Here is a 27674-nt window from a genome sequence, read left to right on the forward strand (position 1 = left end):
AGGACACATATCCTTACCGAGATAGACACCATATGCCATCAGAAGAAATCCCTTCTTGGATTTTCTCTATACTGAATGCGTTCAGTATCTTGTCTATGTACTCTGACTTAGTTTGAGCAACCTACATGATCTATCACAATAAATCTTTAATTCCAAGGATGTAGGCTGCTTCCCCTAAGTCCTTATAGAGAAGCACTTGGATAACAAGTCTTACTGACTGCAGTTTGGTATACGTTCCGATCAGAAGTATGTCATCGACATATGACATTGGGAATGCTACTGCACTCCAACTCACTTTCTTGTAAACCTAGGGCTCATCTTCGTTCTTGATAAAACCGAATTCTTTTACAGTTTTCAAAACGAATGTTCCAACTCCTTGAAGCTTGCTTGAGTCCATAAATGGATCACTGTGTTGGAATAGGTACCCTAGAGCCAATCATTATTATGGAATTGACTCTTTGAATAATGTACATTAATCAATAAAAGGCATTTATTCTATATCGCGTAAATCATTATTATTGCAATATGTATTGATATATGTCCTAGAATAGTAGTACGTGACAAGGGTATCAAGTGTTTCAAATCTTGATAGTGAGAACCCTATGAGCACATATGGTGGTCTTCTTAGAAACATCCGTAGTCCCAGGATTATTCTGAAGTAAGGGCACAGATAATACGGTAAGGCTATCATAGTGTGAACGATCCTGTCGAAAGGCAGTGACTGATCTCACTTGTCAAGGTTGTTTGGTGACAACCTGATGCAAACATGGGTGCTTGCTGTAGGCGATACACCACAGCAAGTTCACTGAATGACCCACGAGAGATTCCATATGGATGGTAACCCCAGTGTTATGGAACAAATCCTCTAACGAATGGTGTGCCTGTGATCCTTAGACTTGAGATCAGGAGTGCCTGTTGCACCGATTGGTATAGTTTGACACTAGCCTAAAGCAGTTTTTCAGAGCTGTCAATACGGTGTGTGATGGCTACATCAATGAGTGTATCAAGACTATGGTGGATTGACAAGAGATTCATCACTCCCGGGTATGGGAGAAAGTTATCTCACAGCGCAATTCAGTATATGACAATGACACTAAAACTGTGGCCACGGTGGGATTGAGTTGTTGCTCTATCTAGTTTATAATAGGGTCATTGGTCCAGAAACTGAATAATAATATCGAGAGTAATCGAAGGTTGACACTATTTCTATGCCTTCGTCTCGTTGAGATAAGTATGATGAAAGGATCGAATTGCACGGTAACCATATCGTTGACAGGTAGTATTTGCTGAATCTGAATCTATGGGTGGCCATGTGCCTTGCTAAGGGCCAATCTTGGTCTGTGTATTATTGAGACAATTAATTGGTGTTAATCGTGATACTATACACTACGATATGATGAGGAGCTATGGGTCAACACACATAGAAGACATTTAAGATCAAGAAGAAAGAAGGCATTTTCGTCTTTTAAGGCAAAAGGGTTTTTTGGTATTTCATAGTGGCAATTAAATTTGCTGAGGTCGTGACTTTATTTAATTTATTAGAAAAATAAATAATGGAAATACGTTTAAAGGTGTTCGCACATTTAAATATATATTCATTATTGTTATATATATATATATAATATATATATATATTATATATATATATATATATATATATATATTATAATAAAATAATTGATTTTAATTGAGATAATGATGGAAAAATAAAATATAATTGGGAGTGTTGGCAATATGGGGCGTTTGGGTTGGAGCCCAAGCTATTCCGTATGGGATTAGGGCAAATTGATTAACTATAAAAGGAAAAGTGTGGGTGTTAATAATTAATTAATTGATTTCTCTTGAAATTAAAACACACACAGTAGCCCCATCTCCTCCACGCAGTTTTGGGTTTAGCCTAAATCAAATTCCTTTGATTTGCTTTTTTCTTAATCTTGAAGCCAAGAGGATCTAGCAAATCCCTCTTTGGTTCTTTGAGATTGTCTTCGTGTGACTACGTGGTTCGATCCTACACTTGGATCGGTAGCAAACATTCATTGACAAATTTGGAGGAGCTCCAACATGCGTTTGTTTTCTTAAACTTAGATTATTTTTTGCAGATTTTATTTTAATATGAATTGTAAAATATACCCTTGATCTTGGCTCATGTAAACGATCTCTATATTATATTTCTTTTGTTTCCACTGTGTATATGGGACCGTTTACTAACACTCTGCAACTTGCATACCTTATTGGCTGACTATCAGAACGAAACCATCAGGTTGTGTCATGGACACATCCTTCAAGGTTTCCGTTCAGGAAAGCAGTTTTGACATCCATTTGCCAATCTCATAGTCATGATTGCAGCAATTGCAAGCATCATCGGATGGATTTAATCATGGCAACCGGGAAAAGGTTTCTCATAGTCAATGCATGAATTTGTTTGAAACCTTTGGCAACCAGTCGTGCTTTATAAGTATGCACTGCCCATTGTCATTTTTCTTCTTGAAGACCCATTTACATCCTGTGGGTTTTACCCATTAGGTGGTTCCACCAGAGACCATACTGGTTCTGGTACATGGAGTCCATCTCAGATTTTATGGCTTCAAGCCATTTAACGGAATCTGGATCCAATATAGCGTCTTCGTAGGTTCTGGTTCATTGTCTTGGTAGACCAGTACGTCACCATGTTGAGTCACAAGATACCGTATCTCTGGGCTCATGGCGTACTCTCTCAGATCTACGTAGCTCCTGTGCTACCTGAGGTGGTTCACTTTGATCCACAAGTTGTGGAGTAACTCTCATGATGTCAACCACTTTCTATGGCACATCATCCCGTCTTCGTTAGTATATCTTGTGGTTCTAGAACTCATCGAGTTCATTTTCTCTCACTAGTATTCTTAGAAAATATTCCTTTTCTAGGAAGACACCAGAATGAGCAACAAAATTTTGTGCTCTTCCAGGTTGGTAGAAGTAGTATCCTTTTGGTCTTCTTGGATACCCCACAAATATACATTTACAGGATTTTGGGCCCAGCGTTCGAAGTCAATTTCTTAACATAAGCTTCTCAACCCAAATCCTTAGTAAGACAAGTTAGGCTTTCGCCCACTCCATAGTTCATATGGAGTCTTATCTACAGATTTGACGGCACACAGTTCAAAACGGAGTCGCAGTCTCTAGGGCATAACCCTAGAACGATACAGGTAAATCACTAAAACTCATCATGGACCTAACCATGTCAAGTAAGGTCCTATTTCTCCTTTCTGACACTCCATTGTGTTGGGGGGTATAAGGAGGGGTGAGTTATGATACTATCCCACATCCCTTCAGGTATGTTTAGCTCAACTTACCAAAGTTGGCATAATTGTCATTTTTGAGATTATCCTTATTGTCTTCTTAAGAACATTATTATGAAACAGTTCCATAAAGAAATATTTACAATCAAGGACAATAATCCATTAGTAAACTAATATTCTCATTGTCCTAAGTGGACAAAGAAATATAATTTCCATAAACTGAAGAAAAATCAAAATGATCCACGAGTCTAAGAAACAAGCCCATTGGCTAAAATCAGACGATAAGATCCTACAGCAAATGTAGCAGCATGCTTCATTTCCACTGGTAGGCCACCTCTCCCTCCAGAACAATCTACTCTACCGTAGTTCCTGCACATCAATCAATGTAGAACACATCTTGGGTCAACAGTTTACAAGAGAAGTTAATCTGAAAACTTACCTGACGAAGAAGTAAAATTCTTCCTCCCTGCTAGGAAGGCCTTGCATGTTTCCTCCAATGGCTGGGATTCCCACAGTGAGGACAAACGCATTTCCTTTCTGAACTGTTATTTCCATGACTTCTGAGCCCTTTCCTTTTCACTTGAGTTGGTTTAAACCAACGTCAATGTTTCTAACATTTTCATGGCCTGAATCAGTAGCCTTCAACAAATCCAGAAGCTCGGAAAGGGTATTCTTCTTATCTTCCTCAATAAAGTCATAGACAAATTGAGAATAAGAATCTGGCAAAGACTGTAATATTAGGTTTATCATTAAACCTTCATTAAGTCCACATCCCAAAATCTCAAGCTTATTCATATACTCGGTCCACTTAAGTATATGATCGCCAATTTTGGTACCCTCTTCCATCCTACATCTGAATAACGACCGAGACACCATATGCTTCTCATTTCTTCGAAGAAAATGAAGAATAGAAGCTAAATCCATTTTCTGGCACTACTGTCACAGTAATGGAGCCATTGATGCAAGCATAATGTATCTAGTCATTTCTGCTTTTGCATCATGTGTATGCTTCACATATACATACCCAGTCTTATGGATAGAACAATCAGCAGGCTCTGGTGATAGAGCTTGCTCAATGGTGTATAATCTATCGATTGACTGAAGTATATTATTTATACTTCTATACCAGTCAACGAAATTTTCACCATTCCATTTCTCTCCCAGTTTGGTAATTTGTCACAGTGATGTTGGGATCATTTTGCTCAATTTTAAGTGAATCTACAAGTGCAGAATAAGTAACCGTTATTACCATGTTCATTATTGTTTAATATGGTCTTTTATTAAACGAAGCTCCCACTATTTTACTCAAGTCAATAGCCTCATTATTAACTCGGGAAAGCCCGTTGGCTTTCCTAGTGGACCGAGATCCCATCCTGCCCATTTCAAACTTTCACTTTGGCGAACAAGCCAAAATGAGTTGATTAGGTAGGCCAACAAACTTAATCCACACCAGTTGATAGCTCCTACTATCAACAAGCCAATCACACAATCCAATGGACACTACATGCCATCATCCTCAAGTGTGATTCTCAGTATCAGTAGAGTGGACACTACATGTCACCACGTACACATAATAAGTGTACTGCTCTACTATGCCTATCACGCGTTTATCAACCTTCGCTTTGGCGAACAAGCAAAACCGTCATTTTAAGTCGACCCATCACCATTAAGGAAAACTCCAATGCATTTTAACCTCCCACTGGTATAAGTGTACCCTTTGTTTTGGCGAACAAGGTTTCAACGAACAGTGGTTTGATTAAAACCATAGTGATGGAAAGCTTATGTGACTTAATATACTTTAATTAAAGGTTTCGTTATTTAACGTCTCACCAGATTATTATCTTTGTTAGAATGACATTGTTTGGCATGTTATTCAACATTCAACCTTAGCATGCATTCTAAGCAAAAATTAAACGTGTCGGTACATGGCCCAACTAAAACCGATTTCCTCGAGCCTAGAGGAATCGGTGGGTCACCTAGGGGTCCTATAATAAAAATTGAGTCTTCAAGTATGATGTCTCTTCCTTGATCCGTCTTCAAGTACATTACAAAAGCATCATTCTAAATTTAAATTTATCTTAAACTAATTTTACATCAACAAATTTAGAAACCTCGATTTACATTCGAGGGGAATGAGATGAGAAAAGAATGTACATCAAGAAAAGGAGAGAAGGTAGGACACGCAGGCCCTATTTAAAATATTACAACCATACATACCCAAAATAATTTAAAACATTCACCCTTAAGTCTAAGGCTCATGTACGGGGCACCATGCAATATACAAGCAAGTACAAAGCATACACTTCAAAAACAATCACTTTTTTGAGTCGGGTGGGTTATATATTAATTACCCTCTTAAATGTGTAGAATGTACATTGGCTTTACAGGTTATTAAAAATTGCAGATTATTCCCTTCACGGAAAAATGCAGAATTTGGGAAAGCTACAGACTTCGCCGCAGCGAAACCTGGAAATCCCCAAATCGCAAGTTCGCGTTTTTTTTGCAGTTTTTGTGTATAAACACGAATCCAAATCAAATCAAACGCACACACGTTCAACCAGGATATTAAGCAACCAATATAACATTCATCAACACATTATTAAACCAATTTAACAATTGATTCATTCAATCAATAGTGGATTTACAGATTTTTCAGATTTAACAAAATCTAGGTTTTCATGGCAGATTCAACAAGGCAACATGTTATCAACAAAAACATGTAATCAACCATTCATAAAAACTGTAAAATCTGGTACCCTAGGCTCTGATACCACTGTTAGGAAACGACTCAATTGCGCAGCAGAAAACAAAAATTTTTACAACCACGGATCATTCCTTAGAACCCAAAATCAGGGTATAGAAATCACAATTTATATAAATATCAAGAATCTATAGAAAAGTAAAGCTAAGGTTTAGATTCCTACCCACGTTGGAGGCTCCACCAAATATTGTCTTTGAATGTGTTTGCTACCGATCCAAGTGTAGGATCGAACCGTAGAAGTCCACACGAAGACAATCAGAAGGAACCAATGAGAGATTTGCTAGATCCTCCTTGGCCTTAAGAGATCAAGAAGAAAAAAACAAAAGTTTGATTTTGGCACAAACCAAAAATTGGTGTGGGAGAGTGTTTTCTTTGTGTTGTGTGTTTTCTTTTCTCTCAAAAAGGCCAAATAAAAAAATCATTAACAAATCACACAAACACTATTCCTTTTATAGGCAAACCAAGTTGCCCTATTCCCACATGGAATGGGCTTGGGCTCCAACCCAAACACCCCATGTTGCCAAATACTCCCAATTAGATATTTTAATTTAATTCATCATTATCTCAATTAAAATCAATTAATATTTAATTAACATTAACAATAATGATGATTTAATTAAATATGTGCGGACACACATTTAACCGTAATTTCACTGATTTAATTTTTCTAACAAATTAAATAAAGGCTACGACCCCAACAAATTTAATTGCACTGTGAAATTACCAAAATACCCTTTCACCCAAAAAGATGAAAACGCCATTCTATCTTCCTGGCTCTTGAATTATCTTCTATGTGTGTGACCCATAGGCTCCTTATCATACCGACAGTGTATAGTATCGGGATTAACACCAATTAATCGTCTCACTAATACACAGACCAAGATTGGCCCCTAGCAAGGCATCATGGCCACCCGATAGATTCGGATTCAGCAAAGTAGCTACCTGTCAAAGATATGATTACCGTGCAATTCGATCCTTTCATCATACGTTATCTCGACGAGACGAAGGCATATAAATAGTGTCAACCTTCGGTTACTCTCGATATTATGTATTAAGTTTTTGGACCAATGACCTGTATTATAAATCGGATAGAGCAACAACTCAATCCCACTGTGGCCACAGTTTTAGTGTCATTGCCATATACTGAATTGCGAAGTGAGATAACTTCTCCATACCTGGGAGTGATGAATCCTCTGTCAATCCACCATAGTCTTGATACACTCCTTGATGCAGCCAATCACCATCGTATTGACAGCTTTGAATAGAACTACGTTAGGCTAGGGTCAAACTGCACCAATCGGTGCACAAGGCGCTCTGGTGATCTCAAGTCTAAGGATCACATGTACCACCATTCGTTAGAGGATTTGTTCCATAGACACTGGGGTTACCATCCATATGGAATCCTCTGGTGGGTCAATCCAATGAACTTGCTGCGGTATATCCGCCTACAGCAAGCACCCATGTGTTGCACCAGGTTGTCACCAAACAACCTTGACAAGTGAGATCAGTCACTGCCTTTCGACAAGGTCGTTCAACACTATGATAGTCTTACCGTATTATCTGTGCCCTTACTTCAGAATAATACTGGGGCTACGGACGTTTCTAGAATGGCCACCATTTTTTCTCATAGTGTTCTCACTATCAAGATTTGAAACACTTGATACCCTCGTCATGGTTTTACCATTCTAAGGACATATATCAATATATATTGCAATAATAATGATTTACGCGATATAGAATAAAATGCCTTTTATTGATTAATGAACATTATTACAAAGAGTCAATTCTACAATAATTGATTGGCTCTAGGGCACATACTCTAATAGTGAGACTGATACTTCAGGGGATTGAGATCCAGCAGGAGTTTTTTCCGTTCGAATTAGGAGGTGCAGACATTGTGTTGGGAATTACATGGTTGAGTAGTTTAGGGGATGTGAGTGCCAATTGGAAGAGACTAACAATGGAATTTGACTAGGAAGGCAAGAGGGTAAAACTGAGAGGGGATCCTCTACCGGTAAAGATTGAGATCTCACTAAAAACCATGGTCAGGTCTGTGCATGCTACGGGAACTGGCTACATAGTGGAGTTTGGAGCCATAGGCTTAAGGAAGAACCAATGCATGAGGAAACTGACCTTGGAATATTAGAGGTGATAGATAGTTACCCCTATCTGTTTGACCAGAACCCTAAATTACCACCCAATAGGACCCATGACCATGCCATAGAACTCCAACTAGGTTCCAAACCACCCAAATCCGACCCCACAAATACCCGTACTTTCAGAAGAATGAAATCAAGCGGCTGGTTGGGGAAATGTTGACTACCGGGATTGTACAGCCTAGTGTTAGCCCATACGCCAGTCCTGTCCTATTAGTCAAAAAGAAGGATGGGAGTTGGCGATTTTGTGTAGATTACTAGGCATTAAACGACATTACAATACCTGATAAATTCCCAATACCGACCATTGAAGAGTTACTTGATGAATTGGCTGAGGCAACGGTTTTCACAAAACTGGATCTAACGTCAAGATACCATCAAATTAGGGTGCGAGAGGTTGATGCTCCCAAGACAGCCTTTCACACACATGAGGGGCATTACAAGTTTCTTGTGATGCTTTTCGGACTCACTAATGTGCCCTCAACATTTCAAGCCTTAATGAACTCCGTATTTAGACCTGTCCTCCGTAAATTCATCCCGGTCTTCTTTGATGACATTCTTGTGTATAGCCCCTACATTTCCACACACATCCAGCATTTACAACTAACCTTTCAGATTTTGCAGGAACACAAGCTAGTTGTTAATAAGAAAAAATGCTCGTTTGCCCAATCTAAGCTGGAATATTTGGGTCACCTGGTTTCAGAAAAGGGAGTAGAGGCAGATCCGAAAAAGATCGAGGCCATGGTGTCTTGGCCACGACCTGTGAATGTGAAGGGATTGAGAGGTTTTCTTGTGCTGACAGGTTATTACTGGAGATTCGTAAAAAGGTATGGTTCAATCGCATGGCCCCTTACTCAGCTACTGAAAAAAGATTCTTTCACTTGGAATGATTCAGCACAAACGGCTTTTGATAGACTTAAGAAAGCCATGACTACTGTCCCAGTTTTAGCAGTTCCAGATTTCACACTTCCCTTTGAAATTCAGACAGACGCATCCAGAAAAGGTCTCGGGTCTCTTTTGGTGCAACAGGCTCGACCTATAGCTTTCCTCAACAAGGCATTCTCCCCTACAGCCAAGTTGATATCAGTTTATGAGCGTGAATTGATGGCCATCCTCTTTGCGGTCAAGAAGTGGAGTCACTATTTGCTTGGCAGAAAATTCATAATCAAGACTGATCAGCTCAGTCTCCAGTTTTTAATGGACCAAATATCAAAAACGTCAGAGCAACACAAATGGATTTCCAAGCTAATGGGTTTTACGTTTGAAATTCAGTATTATCCAAGGGCTTCCAACCGAGTGGCAGACGCTCTTTCAAAAAGAGAAGACGAAACTGAATTGGCACACCTTTTAGCTTTGTCTGCGGTACAGTTTTCTAAGTATGAGGACATGGCTTTAGAGGCACAAACAGATCCGAAACTCAGGGAAATCATTCAGGACCTTCTCCTTGATTCTTCTAGTTGACCCAACTACCACCTCCGCAGGGGCTACCTATTCTATAAGGACAGGTTGGTTATTCCAAAAGGGTCCAGATTTGTCTCCACATTACTGGCCGAGTTCCATTAGAGTCCTAATAGAGGCCACTCGGGTTTCTTCAGAACATACAAGAGAGTCTCCTCAGTAGTTTATTGGGAGGGTATTCAGGAAGATATACAACGTTACATTAAGGCCTGCACTACCTGTCAACTTAATAAACAGTCGTCGTTAAAACCAGCCGGACTCCTCTAGCCCCTTCCCATTCCAGATCAAGTTTTTGAGGATCTCTCTATGGACTTTATCGGGGGGCTACCACATTCGAAGGGAGTGGATACTATCTTTGTTGTTGTTGACCGCCTGACCAAGTACAGCCATTTTTTTAGTCTCGGTCATCCTTACAATGCAAAGGATGTGGCTTCCATATTCGTTAAGGAAGTGGTCAGGCTCCATGGTTTCCCTAATTCCATTGTTTCTAATAGAGACAAACTTTTTATGAGTCAATTTTGGTAGGAGTTGTTCAAGGCTGTCGGCACTGTTCTGAAATTTAGTTCGGCTTACCATTCGCAAACAGATGGGCAAACGGAGGTGGTCAATAGGTGTCTCGAGGCATATCTCTGCTGTTTCTGCAGTTCTCAACCACGACAGTGGCCGATTTGGCTTACTTGGGCAGAATATTGGTACAACACAACCTATCACGGCTCCATCTGAATGACTCCCTTCAAGGCCCTCTATGGATGAGACCCTCCCACCCTTTTAAAATTCACAGACTACCCTTCCGCCTTGGAAGATGTCAATGTCCAAATGACTGAGAGGAATGCCATGTTAAAGGAGCTTAAGGACAACTTAGTTGTGGCTCAAGCTCGCATGAAACACAATGCTGACCTTCATCTGCGAGACAAGTGCTTCCAGCCTGGTGACTCAGTTTTCCTGAAGCTACAACCTTACAAGTTTAAATCACTTGCCCGAAAATTGAATGAAAAACTCAGTCCTCGTTTCTATGGCCCTTACACTATTTTGGAACGCATTGGACCAGTGGCTTATAAATTGGATCTGCCTCTCACAGCCCGTATTCATTCTATCTTCTATATTTCTCAGCTCAAGCGGAGCTTACATCAATCGGTACCCATCCAACCCCTCTCGGAATCACTCTCTAAAGACATGGAATTACTGGTCCAGCTAGACATTGTTCTCTCTGTGCGTACTTTATTAGATGGGTCTAAGGAGGTTCTCATCAAATGGTAGCATTTACCTGATTTTGAAGCCACATGGGAACCATATGAAGTGATTAAAATGCAGTTTCCTCAGTTTCACCTTGTAGACAAGGTGAATCTTCAAGGGGAGGGTATTGATAAACCGCCAGTGCATAAAGTTTACACCCTTAAGGGGCGTAATAGACATTAGGAAGGTTGTTAAGGGAAGAGGGTCCACAAAGCACAGGTGTCATGGGTAGGAGTCTGTTTTGAGAATAAGAATTGTGTGAGTAAGGGTAATTGTGGAAAGGGGATTAGTATTTAATCAGGGAGAGTCGTAGCAGCTGGGTATCTTATTTTTTGTTGATAAAACAGTGGAGGTTCCTGGCTCCTCGAAACACTAGGGTTTAGGGTTACAGTGCAGTTCATTCCATTTCTATATGTTCCATTCATATTATCTAATTAATACAAATAGTGTTGAGATTGCATATTCTGTTTCTTGTGTTATTCTGGTTGTGGATTGACTGTGTGTTGATTACTTGTGTGAGAATTATTGCTGGTTGGTTGTGGATTGAGTTTGTCTGTAGGTGATCGTATCACAATCCAAGCAATATAATCCCAATAAATTCTATAAAGTATTAACAGTCTAAATTATTTAATTTGAAATTGAAAAAAAATAATAATAAAAGAGAACACTGAAATTTTGGTGGGGTGTTAAATGCCGGTTGAAATCTGGCAAAACAGTGGCCAAATCAGGGTGGCATGATTTGGAGCAACAGTGACCAGGTCGTGGCCGCCCAATCCAGTTTTGTGGCTAGCCAGATTGGGCAACCACGATTCGGCCATCGCTTGGCCGAATCGAGCCGCCAAACGGTAGCACCTTGGCGGAATGAATGGGGAGGAGGAAAGAGAAGAATGTAAGCGAAAGAAGAGAGAAGAAAAGAGAGAACGGAGAAAAGAAAAAACATATTTAGGGGTTAATGAATAGTATTTTGAAAAGTAAAAAATACCCTTTATATATTTAATGAATATAAAAAATGCTTAACTAATGGTTAAAGTTAACAACCAAAACTAGCTGAGAAGGAGTTATGTCATGTGTAATATTTTTTTTATTTTCAATACTAACTGACAAACATGGCAAATATAGAGGAATTCTCATAAATATCCCATTTTTTAAAAGGATGTTTGATATTTATTAATAGGTTTTTTTTAAAGGAATTTTGATAATTATGGAAGTATATAGCTCTTTTCAACAACAATCGAATTAATATGTGTTATGCCTAAAATAAGGGTTGACCCATGCTGACATCATCAAGCACTAATCAAAATTCAAGAAGGCTTTTCACCGTCCAGAGTTTATGATGTCCCCAAAGGCAAAATGAATATAATTGTTAACAATCTAATCGACTTAAACAATTGTCTTTGAATGAATTTGGTTCACAAATTTGTCCAAGCTCTATTTAATTTAAAGGTTTTCTTTGAGTTCTCAACAAATTAGATGGTAGGAGAGGTATGCACGGCACCAAGTCACTTGCAAAAGTGTAATCATTACCTTGAACACAACAGGTATAAATAGGCAGCTCTCCCTCACAAAAATAGAATCAAATACTCTTGAATTTAAAAAAAAAAATAGTAACGACATACTACTAGAAAGATACTAGCTTGATATTCTCTAACACTTAGAACATCAAACATTTGTAATACCAGCTCGCAGTTCGGCAACCTTTTGTAATCTTGACTAACGACCAAAAACACACTTATATAAAAGAACACAATGGATATAAGATTCGTTTTAAGTATCTGAACTACTATAAAAAATTTAATGTCTCCTTTATTTTTTACGTCTTTGCATGCCACTGTGCAAATAGTACCTCATCCATTCACTATAATCAGTGCATATGTAATTTGGTAGTACTTTACACGTACGAAGTCGTTAGTACCAAAATCAAGTATCAACCATATATATCATACTAAGCAATTTTATAAGATAAATAAAATAATCTCAATATAATATATATAAAACGACCCTGTAAAAATTGATCTTCCAACTTTAATTTATTTAAATTTTAAGAAAGAAGATTTATACCAGATTTGTAAATTAAACGATCCTTTAAAAATGGATCTCAAAATTCAGAGACTGGCTAGGCGCCAAAACTATATACGGCCGGGAAACATAACTCATTCTGTTCGCGCCACAAGTTCAAAATGAATCCCGCCAACTCCATCACTTATTTCTTTAATTCCAAAACCACTAAACTCTTAATCAACAAACTAAAACAAAACAATTCCAGACCCAATCACACGAGATGGATCTCTCCGATATCGCTCAAAGGCTAGGCCTCTCAGATTCCAAGCAATTGATCCGAAAAGCCGCTGAGTTTCGCCGGCTTTGCGACGCTCAGTTCGATTCCTCAGTTATCGGAGTCGTAAGCACTATAGAACTCTGATTTATTCATCAAAATTTTAAGCAGAAGTTGAAATTTTGTTTAAACAAATTCTGTTATCCTTTTTAGGGAGAGATCTGTAAGGCTATAATGTGTCTGGAAATCGCCGCCACGAGGTATAAACGTTAACGTTTGATTGATCCAGACGACCAATAAAATGCTGCTTTGTTTGTGATATTAATTAGGACTTGGTGTATGCAGGTTTGACGTTATATTTAACCGACAGACAGCGATTAAGATGAGTGGAATGTCTGAGAAGGCTTATACCCGATCCTTTAATTTGCTACAGAACAGCATTGGTTTCAAGTGGGTGATTTGTTTTATTTTTTTGCTTCCTTATGTTGATTTTAATTTGATGTGGATTGTGTTACTGATAAGAATATGTTATGGTTTGGTGTAGGAATAAGTTGGATATACGAGAATTGGGGATTCAGTTTGGGTGTGTTAGGCTCATTCCATTTGTACGAAAGGGCTTGTCGCTGTAAGTTCCTTTTCCTGTTGCTTTATTGTAGCTTTGTTTTGAAGTTCATAAATTTTGTATATTCTGTTTGCTACAGATTGATTGTGCACACAGATGATATTTGCTACTTGTTTGTAAAAATGCCCCTTAGAAGGGAGTCCCAGAAGTCAAAGACTTGTCCTATCTTTAGTTAATGCAGTGCTGTGAATGAATTTATTGATTGGTGATTGAATGAATGGTGTTGATGTCAGGTACAAGGAACGGTTTCTTGCTTCGTTGCCAGCTTCCAGGCGGGAAACTGCAGACTTCACTCGCCCTGTATTTACCGCTGTTGCATTCTACTTATGTATAAAAAAACAGAAGGTAACCAAGAATAAATATTGCAAAGGAATGGTGGTTTGAGAAATTTTATTTGGTATACTTGTATGTTTTAACTTATTTAGTGTTTGAATGTCTAACGTAACAGCTGAAGGTAGACAAGCTTAAGTTGATTGAGGTTTGTGGCACATCTGAAGCTGAATTTACAAGTGTAAGGAAATCCCCCATAGTGGATAATTCTTCTTTGTAGTGGGTCATGTTGGTATCATTTTGAAATTATATGGGACTGTTTATAGGTTGCTACCACAATGAAAGATCTATGTCATGATGTTTTTGGAGTCGCAAAGGAAAAGAAAGATCCTAGAGAAATAAAAGGGAATCGAGGTAACACTTTATTTGTCTTTGCATTGGAATCTTTATGGATGTGCCATGTATGTGAGTCTGAAGTTTTTCTAACTTTGGCACTAGTTTTTCTGTGTAACTTGAATTCAGTTAGTTTTGACCAATATTTTTGGCATTCTTTTTTTCTAAAATCAGTTTTGGCATTTGTTTTTTCCTCTAATTTTGCCTTATTTGTGCAGAATTGCTTGATGTCTTACCGGGAAAAAGGAAGATTGAAGATGGAGGATATCTATCTGATGATGGAGCTGAGGTAGTGTGGCTGCATCTCTTGCTGTGTTTTATTCCCTTTTCACATTGGATAAAAGAAATGTTTAGATCAAGTCTGTAGGGATAAATGCCAGTTGAGTCCCCTCAGACATTTGACATTTGTTGACTTTTGATATTAATTTAGCAAAACAATATATGATCCATTTCAGAAGAGTGCAATGTCTCTTATCTTCTGAATTCTGTGAGGATCATTAATAAATATTTCAAGCTGTTTACTGGCTTTCTTTTGATTTGTTTGTTTGGCTGACCTGGAGCATAATATATGTTGTAATACGTATACACCCAGTATGATACTGCAGAACTGTTAGCATGAATCAAAAGTAGCACCAAATGACATAGCTTTTGAATCAAAAGTAGTACAAAATCTCCTCTTTAATGGACCAAATTGTTTGTTAGCAAGTTATAGCCATATGAATTGGGACCAGTGCCCCACAATAGGATGTGGTTGTATATAGATTATCAACTACTTGCTACAAGTTATATGCACACATTAATATCTTGTCAACCCCTATTTTAACAAGGCAGAAACAAAACATAGTTCCCATCCTTCGTTACCTATTTTTTCCTCTATCAGTTTGTGATTGGTTTTCCTAAAATGTTATTGGCACGATTCTTCTGCAGGTTTCAAGTTACAAACGGCAAAAAGGAAAGGAGAAAGTTGCTTATGAGGAGTGGAAATCCCGTGTCTTGTCATCAAACAAAAACAAGGCAAAAGGTTGGTTGGCATTTCCTTTTATTTTTTTACTTTTCTATTTTCATTATGCACTATTGTTACATAATTTGAGAGAAACGTTACTAATTTACTGATTGCAATTTTTAGTACCATGCAAGCGAACAACGCAAACCAGCCTCAACTTTCAGAAGAAAGTTGCCGAGATTCAGGAGTTGGAGGCATTGTAAGATACTGGCATCCTTTTGGTGAATCTTTTGGATTGTCCATGCTGGAAGCTCACATGGGAAGACAGGAAATGAACATAAAGTGCAATTATTGATTATGCTACAACTAACAATATAACTGCTTCGGGCTGGTGGTATATTTTTGTTATTGGTGCTTGCAGCATGTGCTCAATAGATCATGAATTGGAATTTCTGAGCATTGAAGGATTATTCTAATTATTTCTTCATATCAAGTGACTGTAAAGCTGCAGTTTTGCATATATATTATTATAGGATCTCCTTTTCTTCATAATGAAAGGAAAAAAAAAAAAATAGTGATTTGTTCAATAGACTCTTAGCTGTTGATAAATATTTTTGTTGACATTTATTTTGATTTGAGAGAATAAAAGTGTGTTCATTTGTTAAACAGAGGACTGACATATATTTTAGGTGACAATGTATTACTTACAGTTTAACATTCCTTATAACAAAGTTATTCAAAAGGTTAATCATCTTTAGGTGATTGGGTGGGATAATAAGAATTTTTGAGTATATTATTTAACAGGTTTTGATTTTTGAATTCGATTTATTTGGATTATTATTATGAGTGGTCATTAAAGGGTTTATTTAGTTTTTAATTTTAGGATCCTTAATAATTAATTAAGATGCGTATAAGTTGGTTCGAACACTTTTGGTTATTAGTAAAAAAGTAATTCAGAAGTAAAAAATGTTAAAATCATTCTATGGACAATACATTATTTATGAGAGTTTATGTTATATATTTTTTATTGATTAATTATGACATTTTGCTTTGTATTAAAGCATTCATCGTTTGTTTAATATTAATTTTGGATTTTACTTGTTACAAGAGTAAATGTTGGTGATTTCAAAATAATAAATAAATGTTTATTATTTAAAAAAATTAGGAAATTAAAGAGTTTCAAGACCTGTTTGGTTCACTGTGATGTTTTTAAAAATAATATTTTGAAAAAAGTAAAGTTAAATTTAATTATTAGAAAAGTAATTCTGATGTTTTGAATTAGATAAAGTAGAATTAGATTTTAAAAATATTAAAATAAATATATTTTTTAGTTTTTAAAATAAGATAGGATGAAAATAGTGAACCAGCATCGAATTTTTAACTTCGCAGGCCACCATTCAACTTGGGGCCGGCACATAGGAGACGTATTTGACCCATACACCACATAGAACACAAAGTACGACCAGAAATCGCCACGTCAAGACTCTATAAAAATATCTACCATGTACTCGCACACATGTAACAACATCCTCAATGATATTTATTGGTGCCTATCCACACAATACTTTGATTACGAGGACTGTTATCGAATCTTCTCTAACCTAATTCGTAATTTCGCATTAACTAATCTCTCTTTAGTCTTAGCTTAATTAAACAAAAGTCATTTATATAAAAAGAAAGGAAGGGGCGTTGAATCGCCTATATATTTAGTTATTAAATAATTGAATATAGGTTAGGGTTTTCTTGATCTCGTAAGAAAAATCGAAACTTGTTGGTATTTGTTTGTAGAACACAACATTAGGGCACATTGACTTGTGTCCTATTTGTTGAATTTGTAAAAGAAGAATGGAGTTTGGGGTTTCCGACGAGCTTTTAGGCACCTTTGTTCCGATTATAGTTTATTGGCTATATTCAGGGCTGTATGTGGTGGTTGGTTCATTTGATAAGCTTCAAAATTATAGGCTGCACCCTAGACAAGATGAAGATCAGAAGAATTTGGTATCTAAATTAGATGTTGTCAAAGGCGTTCTTCTTCAGCAATTTATTCAGGCTATTGTTGCTATTCTCTTGTTTTCGGTTAGTCTTTTTTTTTTTTCTTATATATGTTTCTGTAGGTCAATTTTAATCTTTTTTATGATGTTTGTTGATTCTGTGCTCGATTTATGGACATGGGTTTGCTTTAGTTTTTTTCTTTATTTTGAATTTTACTTTTGTGTTTTGTATTTTGTAATTCACTAAGTTGTTTAGAGTTGAGTTGACTTTTGAAGTATAAGATGATCGATCATACGCTTTGCAGTTTTTTGTGTTTATCCGATTTTACTCTTTATTTATTATTATTTTTTTTCTCTTAAGCTTGAATTTCTCTTTCAAGTGTTAACGGAATTAATTGGTGCATATATGATAAAAAAATAAAATTAAAAAAAAAAAAAATCTGTAATTTTTGTCTTCCAATTTCATTCCAGCTTCACGTTAGATTCATCGTGCTCAGGTACTAAGATATTATTTATTTATTTTTATTTTTATTTTTGCTAGGAGGATAAATAACTTGATAATAAGAATCTGCGTGATAGATTTTTGAAGGAATGCTCTGACGTTGGAACTTTAGCATCTCATGATATGAAGAACATGTTTGATTGGTGGCGAATTAGCATGTTGAATTTTGTGTTAAATTGTAGATTTAACATATGCAGATGAGTGCTAGTATATTTATTGTCTTTACAGTTTTGTGATTGTATGCTGTGCATATGGTCAATATGAGGAAGGTGTTTGTTGTTGTGTATATGCGTTAAGTGCTTTAATCAATTTATGTAGTATTTGATATACCATTTTAAGATATATATGGCATAATAAAGTTATTAATTAGATAAGAATCTCAAAGATATGGGTAGAACAATTATGGAAACCACGTTGGTAATTGACTGCATTGAATTTATGAGTTGACATTAGCAGAGGAATTCTGGTCCTTAATTTGTTGTATCATGGAGTCAGTGAGTTAAGCTGTGTATCTTTATACAAAAAGCCTTTAGTTCAAATTTCCTCTTCAGGAGTTGTTTGCTCTATCGTATGATGAATTTTCTTGAATCCTAAGTGTCTGATTGGTGATAAATTAATTACTTGGCTGGTATTACTCAGGTCATATCCTGATTGTTTTTGTTCAGCATCATAGACTGCTGCCAGCTGTGTCATATTATTCTCTCTGTTTTGTTGCTCACCTTCATCGTCTCTCTGTTTTGTTTGCTTGATAATAAATATGCAGAAACTAGATATATATTACTAATTTGTGGTGGAATCTTGTCCTGCATAGGTAACAGGAAGCGATGCCTCGGCTTCTGCCAATAAACAGTCTTCTCTATCTTCTTTAGCTAGACAATTCATAACAGCGATGTTGGTTATGGATACGTGGCAATATTTTATGCACAGATACATGCACCACAATAAATTTTTGTATCGACATATCCATTCTCTACATCACCGACTTGTTGTCCCCTATGCATTTGGAGCTCTCTATAATCACCCAATTGAGGGGCTTCTTAATGACACAATTGGAGGAGCTTTATCTTTTCTTCTCTCTGGTATGTCTCCTCGAGCCTCCATCTTTTTCTTCTCCTTTGCTACAATCAAAACAGTGGATGACCACTGTGGATTATGGCTTCCTGGAAACCTCTTCCAATTCTTCTTCAGAAACAATACTGCATATCATGATGTGCACCATCAGCTTTATGGTAGCAAATACAACTTTGCACAACCATTCTTTGTAATGTGGGATAGAATTCTTGGGACCTATATGCCCTATTCACTTGAGAAGAGAGCAGACGGGGGCTTTGAAGCACGACCTATCAAAGATCACAAAGAGAACTGATTATTATGTTTAGGACAATCAGTTGTGTACAACCAGTATTTGATTCTTTTTGCGAACTGATGAGCCATGCTGTTATGTTATTTTGTATATACATATAATGTTGTGTTTTATTCTCATAATTTTTGTTTATATGAGTTAGTAATGAAGTTGATATACCAATCAAACTAAATCTATCTTGAGTAGGGTGGCCAATTTAGGTGTTAAATAGATATAGTCTGCCATGAATTTTTTTTTCATTTATGAGCAATTAGGAAAATGTTTATAGATATTAAGTCAGATGCACCAATAATGGCAATTATTCTACAGCTTCTGTGACCTTGGTTCTTGAGTTTGTGGTGGACTGTTGCCGCCTCATTCAACCATCACCTAGAGCCTGTTTCATGTTTTTGTATCAAACCAATGGACAGGAAATATAATAGGCCTTCCTGTTTGGAAGTGTAATTGGGGAAATAATGTCATTAGAGAAGTACTTAATGACTTTGCTCTGAGTTATGGGACTGTCATTGGACCGTTCATGTTTTATCTTTGTTGTAATTGTTAATGCCTGCTATTTTCCATTCCTTGTTTGAAATGGTGATCCACACCTCTGGATTAGGCATAATTCTCAAATTTCAGAAATTTACAAATATAAATCATTACTTGACTAAGATGTGTCTACTTGTATTGATACATTTTGATACAAAATGAAGAAAGACTTGCCATTTCTTTTTAAAGTAGATTTACCTAGGGTTGTAATCGAGCCAAGCCGAGCCGAGTTTTCGGCTAATCGAGCTTCACTCGATTATTATATGATTGCGCTTGAGCCAGTCGAGCTCCGGAAATGGTGATCAAACTTGTCTTAGGAAGTTCGAGTTTGAGCCAGCTCGATTAGGCTCGGTCAACCCTGGTTTGACCACCCCCAATTTCAGCCCTGCATGATTTTTTTAGCTCATCAACCTCTTTAATTACACAATTATGCAAAAACATCTGCTGTAAATGACAATATACATTAAAAAAAAAAAAAAAAAAAATAGCTACTGCATCTCCTCAATCATATTAACCATGCTGGTTTCGTATGAAAGATTAAGTTTAGTGAATTAAATTTCTTAGTTTAATTGACTTTATTTAATTAATGTTTGAGCAAAACAAAAATAACATGTGATTTGGAGGCTACAACTAATAACTTTACATGCTAGGAGTAAGCTAATAACTAACCAACTATACATCAAAAATAGGTGGCCAAGTCATCAAAAGTTAGCTGTCCACTGTCCAGTAATAAAAAAAATAGGTGGCTGTAGATGGGTTTCTTCTTCCGAAACCACCAATTTCTTAGGGCTGCAAATAAATTCAATTTAGTAAGTTTCTTTTTATGTAAATATTCTAATTAATTTGCTATAAAACTGATATAAAATTACAAGAATAAGAGATCTTGCATGCTTCCATGTGGTTTAGGTAACTCTTACATTTTAATCTCTGCATAATAATGAAACCAAACCAAAATGAAGCAACTTGGACCAACGCATGCCTGCTACTATAGCCAAACCATATACTGAATCCCAGGAACTTAGGGGATAGGAAGCTAAATGAAAAAGGAGGAAAAATTAAAGTTTAGCTAGAATAAAGATACTGTAATTATTGAATTGAACCAAAACTATATTCAATATAACTTACTTTGCACCCTTTCTTCACCCCATTCAAAGAACGACACCAATCACATCCACATAAGAGCATCTCCACCGTGTCGGGAGTCAACAACGATCGATACGTGTCAATTACCCTACTCCCGGCACTAAAAGCAGACTTAGAAGCAACTTTAGTGATATGGATGGCTAATACTTCACGAGCCATGGTAGACAAAATTGGGTACTTTGTTGAATTTGCCCTCCACCACTACAAAGCATCAAATGCACCAAGATCTTCCACATATTTATGGCATCTCTCTCCCAAATAATAGTCTAACTCAGATTTACTTGGCTCTATAGTCTCTACCACGTCCCGAAAGTTAGTAAAATCATCCCATCCTGTGCTCTGTCTGCCGTTGGCCCCGACCCCTCACCAAGAGCCTGAAGTCCATCCCATGCTGATGTGAAAGCGCAGGCAATAGTCGATGTTTTACTAGCATCAACATACTCACCATATACCCCATATACCTCATACAAGGCATCCCGAATAATAACAGTATTTGCCCACGCTTCAAGGTCAAGATACATTTTAGAGAACAACCATTGAATCACCTTCATCTTCAATCTAAGGTCCAATACAGCAGCCACAGCCATCAGTAGATTACATTCCCTCCAATATTTGTCAAACTTCTCTTTCATTTTCCTAACCATGTTCCTAATAAAATCATCTTCATCTTCATCTTCACTCTTTCTATCCAACATGATTTTGATTAGACAAACTTGTTTTAGAAACAAATTTGTTGTCGGATAATCACTCCTTGAGATGAGATTGGTCGCACCACTAAAAACCTTCAAAATATCACATACTTTCTCTACTTTGTCCCAATCATCTTCTTCGGGACAATAATGATAACTTAAATCTCTTTCCTTCAATCTTTGAAAAACACGTCTGAACTTAATTATTATTGTCAACATTTTATATGTTGAATTCCACTGTGTTTTGCAATGAAGAATAAGTTTGCGAAACGGCAATCACAACTATTGAACAAATTCCGAGAAAACCTTAAGCCTACTCTTTGAGGCATTGATATATGACACACTATCATGGATGTCATCAATGATATGTCTAATTTGATAAATATCATCTTGAATAACCAGGTTTAAGATGTGTGCATAGCATCTTACATTAAACAATTTGCTCCCACAAATGAGCTTCCCCATAGCTTGGAAATTTTCCTTGAGGACTTTAATTGTAACATCATTGCTTGTAGCATTGTCCACTGAGATCGTGTGGACCTTATTTTCAATTCCTCAATCCATCAAGCACTTGTAAATGACATAAAAAATGGTGACACCACTACGGGGAGGGAAATGAAGAAAGTTGAGGACCCGTCTACTCAGTTTCCAATTATCATCAATCCAATGCCCAGTCAACACCATGTACTTCATCTTTTGATTGTCTAAATTTCATAGATCTATGGTCAGATTGGTCTTCCTAACACCCTTCAATGGCGTCTACAACTTTTGCTTCTCATTTTCATACACATTCACACAATCATTTTTGCATGTATTACGCAAAATCAGACTCCATTCAAGAATCTCATACTTCATCACGTTGTTCAATCCCTTTTCCTCCACCACCGTAAATGGATGTTAATGCATCAACACTCAATGGGCAATAAGTTCCCTCATCTTTAGCATATCGAACTTGTCTCGTAGAGCAGGCAGGATAACAGTTGCAGCCTCAACATTGGCAAGGGGAAAATTAATTTGTTGTTGCCTTACAGAAGCTATTCTCCTTGCACACCTCTTCAAATGTCTATTAAACTGGGTAGTGCTTTTAGTGACATTAATTTTCAGCTTGGTTTTATAGTGGATGCACTCACATTCTTTGTACCATCAGGGAGAACCATCTCCTTAAATTTTGTCCACACCGCTGATGTCTTGGCTCTTTTTCTCCTGTGAAGTGGATTGTCATTCTCCTCTACATTTTCTAGGCTACTAACATTTTGTTCCGTGGATCGAGTCATGCTCGCATACATGTTACAATGATCTACCACTCTGATAGTAATTGTATCATCATCCAATGTCGGGGAGTTTGAAACTACCTTCCATTTCCATACCTATATTTGAAAAATGAAAACAATCGTTAATATAAGTGAAATTAACTGCTCAACTCATATCATCAACAAACCATATGAAACATACATAATAAGAATTATACTGATAGATGCAATATATGATAAGTCAAAGAAATAAACAATCAAAGAAGCTCCTACAGGCTACAACAATCTGTTATAGATGCAAAGGTTGAGGTTTCAATAACATCAGCAAAAATATCAAGCTTATTAGAATACATTGTACTCTAGCAGGAGTACAAATAGTGGCATAAACCTCAAATTATCAAACCACAACAATAACAACACTCGACTCAACCTAGAAAATTATCAACAAATAGAAGGCACAAGGCAGTAGCCAAAGTCAGAAAATTTTATACCTCTCTTTATATTATAGCAAACCAAATACACAGAAGAATTAAACTAGCAATCACTATCCAATGGCACAATCAAAAGGAATAAAAAATTAGCAATCATTTTGAATAAGCAAAATTATCAAGAATGGGTTCTGGAAACTTTAGTAGGCTGTCATGTAGCCGTAGTACTCCATTTAAGTCTGAATTGAAGTAATTTCTCACTTTTTTTGCAGAACCCGTCGACTGAAGCACTAGAGTTGGAGAGAAATGGTTTCACGGCTAAATTTCGTCTGGCGTTAGCATGAAAAACTGAAAGTTGAAGCGTGGACGTCGTCAATCGATCGGCATCGGTGTTTGCGGCGTTTTGCATGGCAAGAAACTAGGAAAGAAAATGGCGAGATTACACAGTGGAGGGATTTATCCATTTGGGGTAGGTTAGTGTTGTGGATTTGGGAAGGAAATTGATTTGGGGGTTTTAGGGATTGGTCTTGTTTTACAACTAATTACTTAGGGGGGGTAAATGTCATGTTTTTAATTTTCAAACTTGAATATAACCTTCAGGTCCCCCATAATTTATAAAAAGTCACAAAAATCACCCTCCTTATGCGAGCCAACTCATACTCTGAGCCTAGAGCCGAGCCTCCCTGATTGAACTCGGCTCGTTTTATATGACGAGTCAGACCGAGCCATAACAGCATCAGCGGTTGATCAAGCTAGCTCACAAGCTACTCCACTCGTCTGACAACCCTAGATTATCTTACTATGCGATTTAAAGAGGGACCATGATTTCCCTGTTAATCGTTAATCAGGAGCCAAAATATTCCGACCTTTTTAGGGTTATGAATATAATCGCTGGTCCTTTTCTATGTATATGCACTTTTTTCAAGCTTTATCGATTGTTTGATGGTCCATCTTCACCCCTGTCAATGTTCCATCAAAAAGCAATTTTATTCTCTCACCAGTTACAAACCAATTGGTAGCATTAAACATTCTCGTGTTCCACGTGGTCCAACCTATCTCTAGGCTTATAACATCTCCTCACGCCATTATGATCGATCTTCTACTTCTAACCACAAAAAAAGTTTCTTCCAACAATAAATTTACCAGAATTCTATGCCCTTTGTCGGAGATTTCAAGTTACCCTTTTGCTGCAATTATGATACATCTACCTTCACTTCTTTCTCCTATTATTCACATGGGCTGTCCTAGCCATTAAACAAATGTAGGAAGAGAAATGTTTGAAAAACCTTCTCATTAATGGTTCGGTCCACTCATTAAAGTTCTGGAATGGACACATTAAACGAGGGTTGCTTCACATACAATCTATTAAAACTATAAACAGAAATAAAACACCCTTATTGAAACTATACAATGCCGACCTTACCTAATTCATATTACAATTTGAGTTTAATTGCTTTTTCAATATCTTATCAAGCAATCCTATCTTCAGCTTTTCATGAACATCTGATAATGGGTTTTTTCGTTTGTTACCCAACACACATCTATCTGTATCTTTCTTCTAGAGATGCTTTAATGTTTCTCGAATAAATTATATGAGTAATGAAAACATGGACCAGCATATTATTAGGTAGTTACAGAATTAAGGTTGAAGCAGCCTACATTCTCCATGTGGACACTGTTGATAATGTCCAGTGAATGTCACTGTAATCACATTCTTTACTTGAAGGTTTTGCAATACATATTGCGATTGAAAGTCCTTTATCACCATAACTTAATGCACGGAGGAAATTAATTCTAATACATGACCTGTAATGAATCCCATCAAATATAACTTTTCTTCTCTGAAAAATTTATATCCAGGGTTTAAGCACTTGATATTTATGGCTAATTATTTGATTTGTAGCAAGCCGCCATGGTGATGAATGATGATATAAGTAGACACGCTGCTTGAGCGTTCGGTCAGTCCGAGTGCCCTATAATAATCCTTTGTTTTTGTGTTTTCACATCGAGAATTCCTACTTCTTTCTATTCTCGTCACTTTCGTTGCTCTACATTGTGCTGAGACCGAAAGGCTCTAGTAAAGCTTTAGCTCTTTCATATCTTACATCTGGTCCTCACATAAACTGAAATTTAGAAAAGCTCAACAACGAAAACGAAAACGTAACGAATCCAGCACTTCTAGGGTACGAAAAACGTTCTTATGTTCCTCAAGACATATTTGCTAAAGATACGAGACCAAAAGCTAGCCTTGTAGCCCCCCTAAAATGCCACAAAAGAGTAAACAATTTGCCCGATTAATGAGAAAGTTTATCAGTTCTTAATAATAGGATTTGGTTTAAAGCAGATTTTAATTGGTTAAGTTCATAAATACACGACCACTAAAGTATTGAAATTTTCAATCAAACAAACTAACAAAAATTTCACAAAAACTCTCTATGTAGGTGCCGTACCAAACACAACCTAATATTTAAAATCTAACAATAAAAAGAAAAAGGCATAAGGATTTTGATGAGAATAGAGTTTACTGCTGGGGAAATGGAAAGGTAGTTTTGGAAACTATGAAATGTTATTAAAATACTAGTACAATGATAATAAGTAACCCTGGAATTGCAAAGAAACGGTACAACTCACATCTATTTTGATCATACAGGTCAAAAAACCTTAACTGAAACCAACTGGAGCCGACTCTAATACTGAAGTACAAAAGATGAGAAGCACGTGGTGAGATGGATCTGGGAAGTGAGTGGGTGCGGTTGGCAGCTGCGCAAGAGCATGTTGCCTTTGTCTGGAATCAAAATCTGTAATTTTGTCTCAGCTTGAACCCTCGTCACAGCCACAGCTGATGCAAATGAATCAGCGTTCGACGACGAATTCTTGGCTCCTAATTATTATTTGCCTTCTGATTTGGACTAGTCAAATGTGCATCTCCTGCAACTCTAACAGCCTTCTCTTCTCACAACCCAACAAAATACTTGGACGTCACCTTTGGTAACTCAGTGTATACTCCTAGTTTTAGCAATATTTGAAAACGTTTTCACAGGACTTGTTGCATTACTGCGGCTCTTACCTCTTCGCAATCTGACATGACTGAGAAAATCTGCAGCATGGCAGTGACTACACTCCATTCGATGCTCGCCTCACTGGGTGCATAAGCTGTTGGAGTGACACAACCAGATGTGGCATCTGATCCTTGCCTTGCAAGAAAAGGTTGCCTTGCCTTTCCCGTGAGGCTCTCTATTTCAAACAAGTCTGAACTTGCATCACTCTCGGTTTCGAAGTAGTTATCACCATGACTTGTTGCTGAAAATTCAATTTCCTCTCTTCTTGGACTTGCATCCTCCCAGCATACATCGTCTCTCCTTCACGCTTAAAGACTTGTTTCTCTTTCAACCATAGGGCACCAAACCACCTCAATTGACTTCCTTGGCTTTTCTTCTTCAATTTCTTGGAATGTATTTTAATGGTCTCAGAACTCATACTCGGAAAACTAAAGCAGTTTTCTTTACTGCAGGTTTGCTAATCGGTTCTGTAGTGTTTATTGTTTTGGTTGAACTGTACCGTTGTCAGCACTTCTTTTGAAATTGGTTTCACCACCATGTTCATTGATATCAACTGAATCTTTATCAGAACAAAACATTTACATCTGAGACCAGCGAAAAACTATTCCCTTGTAGCTTTGTTTCTTCGTGTGTTATGATGGTTAGGATTAGGATTAGGATTATTATGCTTCAGACACTCTGCGTAAAGCAGTTTGGCTGTTCCAACTTGATTCAGAACGACGCTTGGAGTTCCAGCTGCCTGAATTCTTGGTTTCACTAGAGTTGGATCAGTTCGTTCTTGATCTTTCACGTAAGGGTAGTTTCTTGCACCAACTTTGACAATTCTCGGACTGTCATCCATTGCTCCGTGAAGTATTCTCAGCACTAAATACTCCAATCTCTCCATCTTTTTGTCCCTTTCTTTCTGAGCAAAGATTTCGTCTTGGCCACCATTATAGGACTTGACGCTGCAAGTTTACGTACAAAAGTCTCTCGGCGCTGTTCGGTATGAGAAAATGATGCCTCGCGAAGTTGTTATTGTTACTTCCATAGGGCAGTGTTTGTGAGAGGCTGTCTTACAGTTTGATGTTATGGTAATCATAGCCATGGAGTTTTTTTTTTTTTTTTTGGAAATTTGGTTGCAAAAACAAAAAGCAGGTTGCTGAAAGCACTAAACTACAAAAGAAAAAAATGAAAAGACCCAGCAGCGGGAAATTACATCCTGGTAGCATTAGCTTAAGACATGTAGAGAATTTGTTAAAGCTACCAACTGAACTGAAAACATGAAAAGAAACAAACATGAAGAAGCTTCAAGTAACCAATGGCTGAAATTAGGTAGCAGAAAGAAGAAATGGATTT

General features: G+C 37.1%; 2 protein-coding genes, 1 long non-coding RNA gene and 1 pseudogene across 4 annotated transcripts; 2 read left to right on the forward strand and 2 right to left on the reverse strand.

Moving 5' to 3' along the window:
- Positions 1 to 13060: 13060 nt before the first annotated feature.
- Positions 13061 to 15940, forward strand: LOC116105144 (origin of replication complex subunit 6-like). Its single transcript, XM_031391560.1, has 10 exons — positions 13061 to 13281; positions 13369 to 13415; positions 13501 to 13605; positions 13700 to 13780; positions 14011 to 14122; positions 14226 to 14288; positions 14374 to 14461; positions 14659 to 14729; positions 15368 to 15461; positions 15567 to 15940. The coding sequence occupies exons 1-10, from the start codon at positions 13162 to 13164 to the stop codon at positions 15644 to 15646; spliced, it is 861 nt and encodes a 286-aa protein (XP_031247420.1). The 5' UTR covers positions 13061 to 13161; the 3' UTR covers positions 15647 to 15940.
- A 1027-nt stretch (positions 15941 to 16967) lies between these two features.
- Positions 16968 to 19380, forward strand: LOC116105130 (sphinganine C4-monooxygenase 1-like). Its single transcript, XM_031391550.1, has 2 exons — positions 16968 to 17459; positions 18688 to 19380. Exons 1-2 carry the CDS (start codon positions 17229 to 17231, stop codon positions 19240 to 19242), a joined length of 786 nt encoding a protein of 261 aa, XP_031247410.1. The 5' UTR covers positions 16968 to 17228; the 3' UTR covers positions 19243 to 19380.
- A 239-nt stretch (positions 19381 to 19619) lies between these two features.
- On the reverse strand, positions 19620 to 23659 carry LOC116105132. 2 transcript variants are annotated; one of them, XR_004124032.1, is made up of 5 exons: positions 23539 to 23659; positions 20893 to 22966; positions 20685 to 20800; positions 20437 to 20556; positions 19620 to 20152 (listed from the first exon to the last, which is right to left on the reverse strand). It is a non-coding gene; the product is annotated as an uncharacterized LOC116105132 (long non-coding RNA). The 2 variants fall into 2 exon arrangements; XR_004124031.1 differs by having other exon boundaries at positions 20437 to 20800.
- A 2305-nt stretch (positions 23660 to 25964) lies between these two features.
- Positions 25965 to 27423, reverse strand: LOC116105126 (annotated as a pseudogene).
- Positions 27424 to 27674: the final 251 nt, after the last annotated feature.

This window comes from Pistacia vera, unplaced genomic scaffold (assembly GCF_008641045.1).
Source record: "Pistacia vera cultivar Batoury unplaced genomic scaffold, PisVer_v2 Contig493, whole genome shotgun sequence".
NCBI lineage: Eukaryota > Viridiplantae > Streptophyta > Magnoliopsida > Sapindales > Anacardiaceae > Pistacia > Pistacia vera.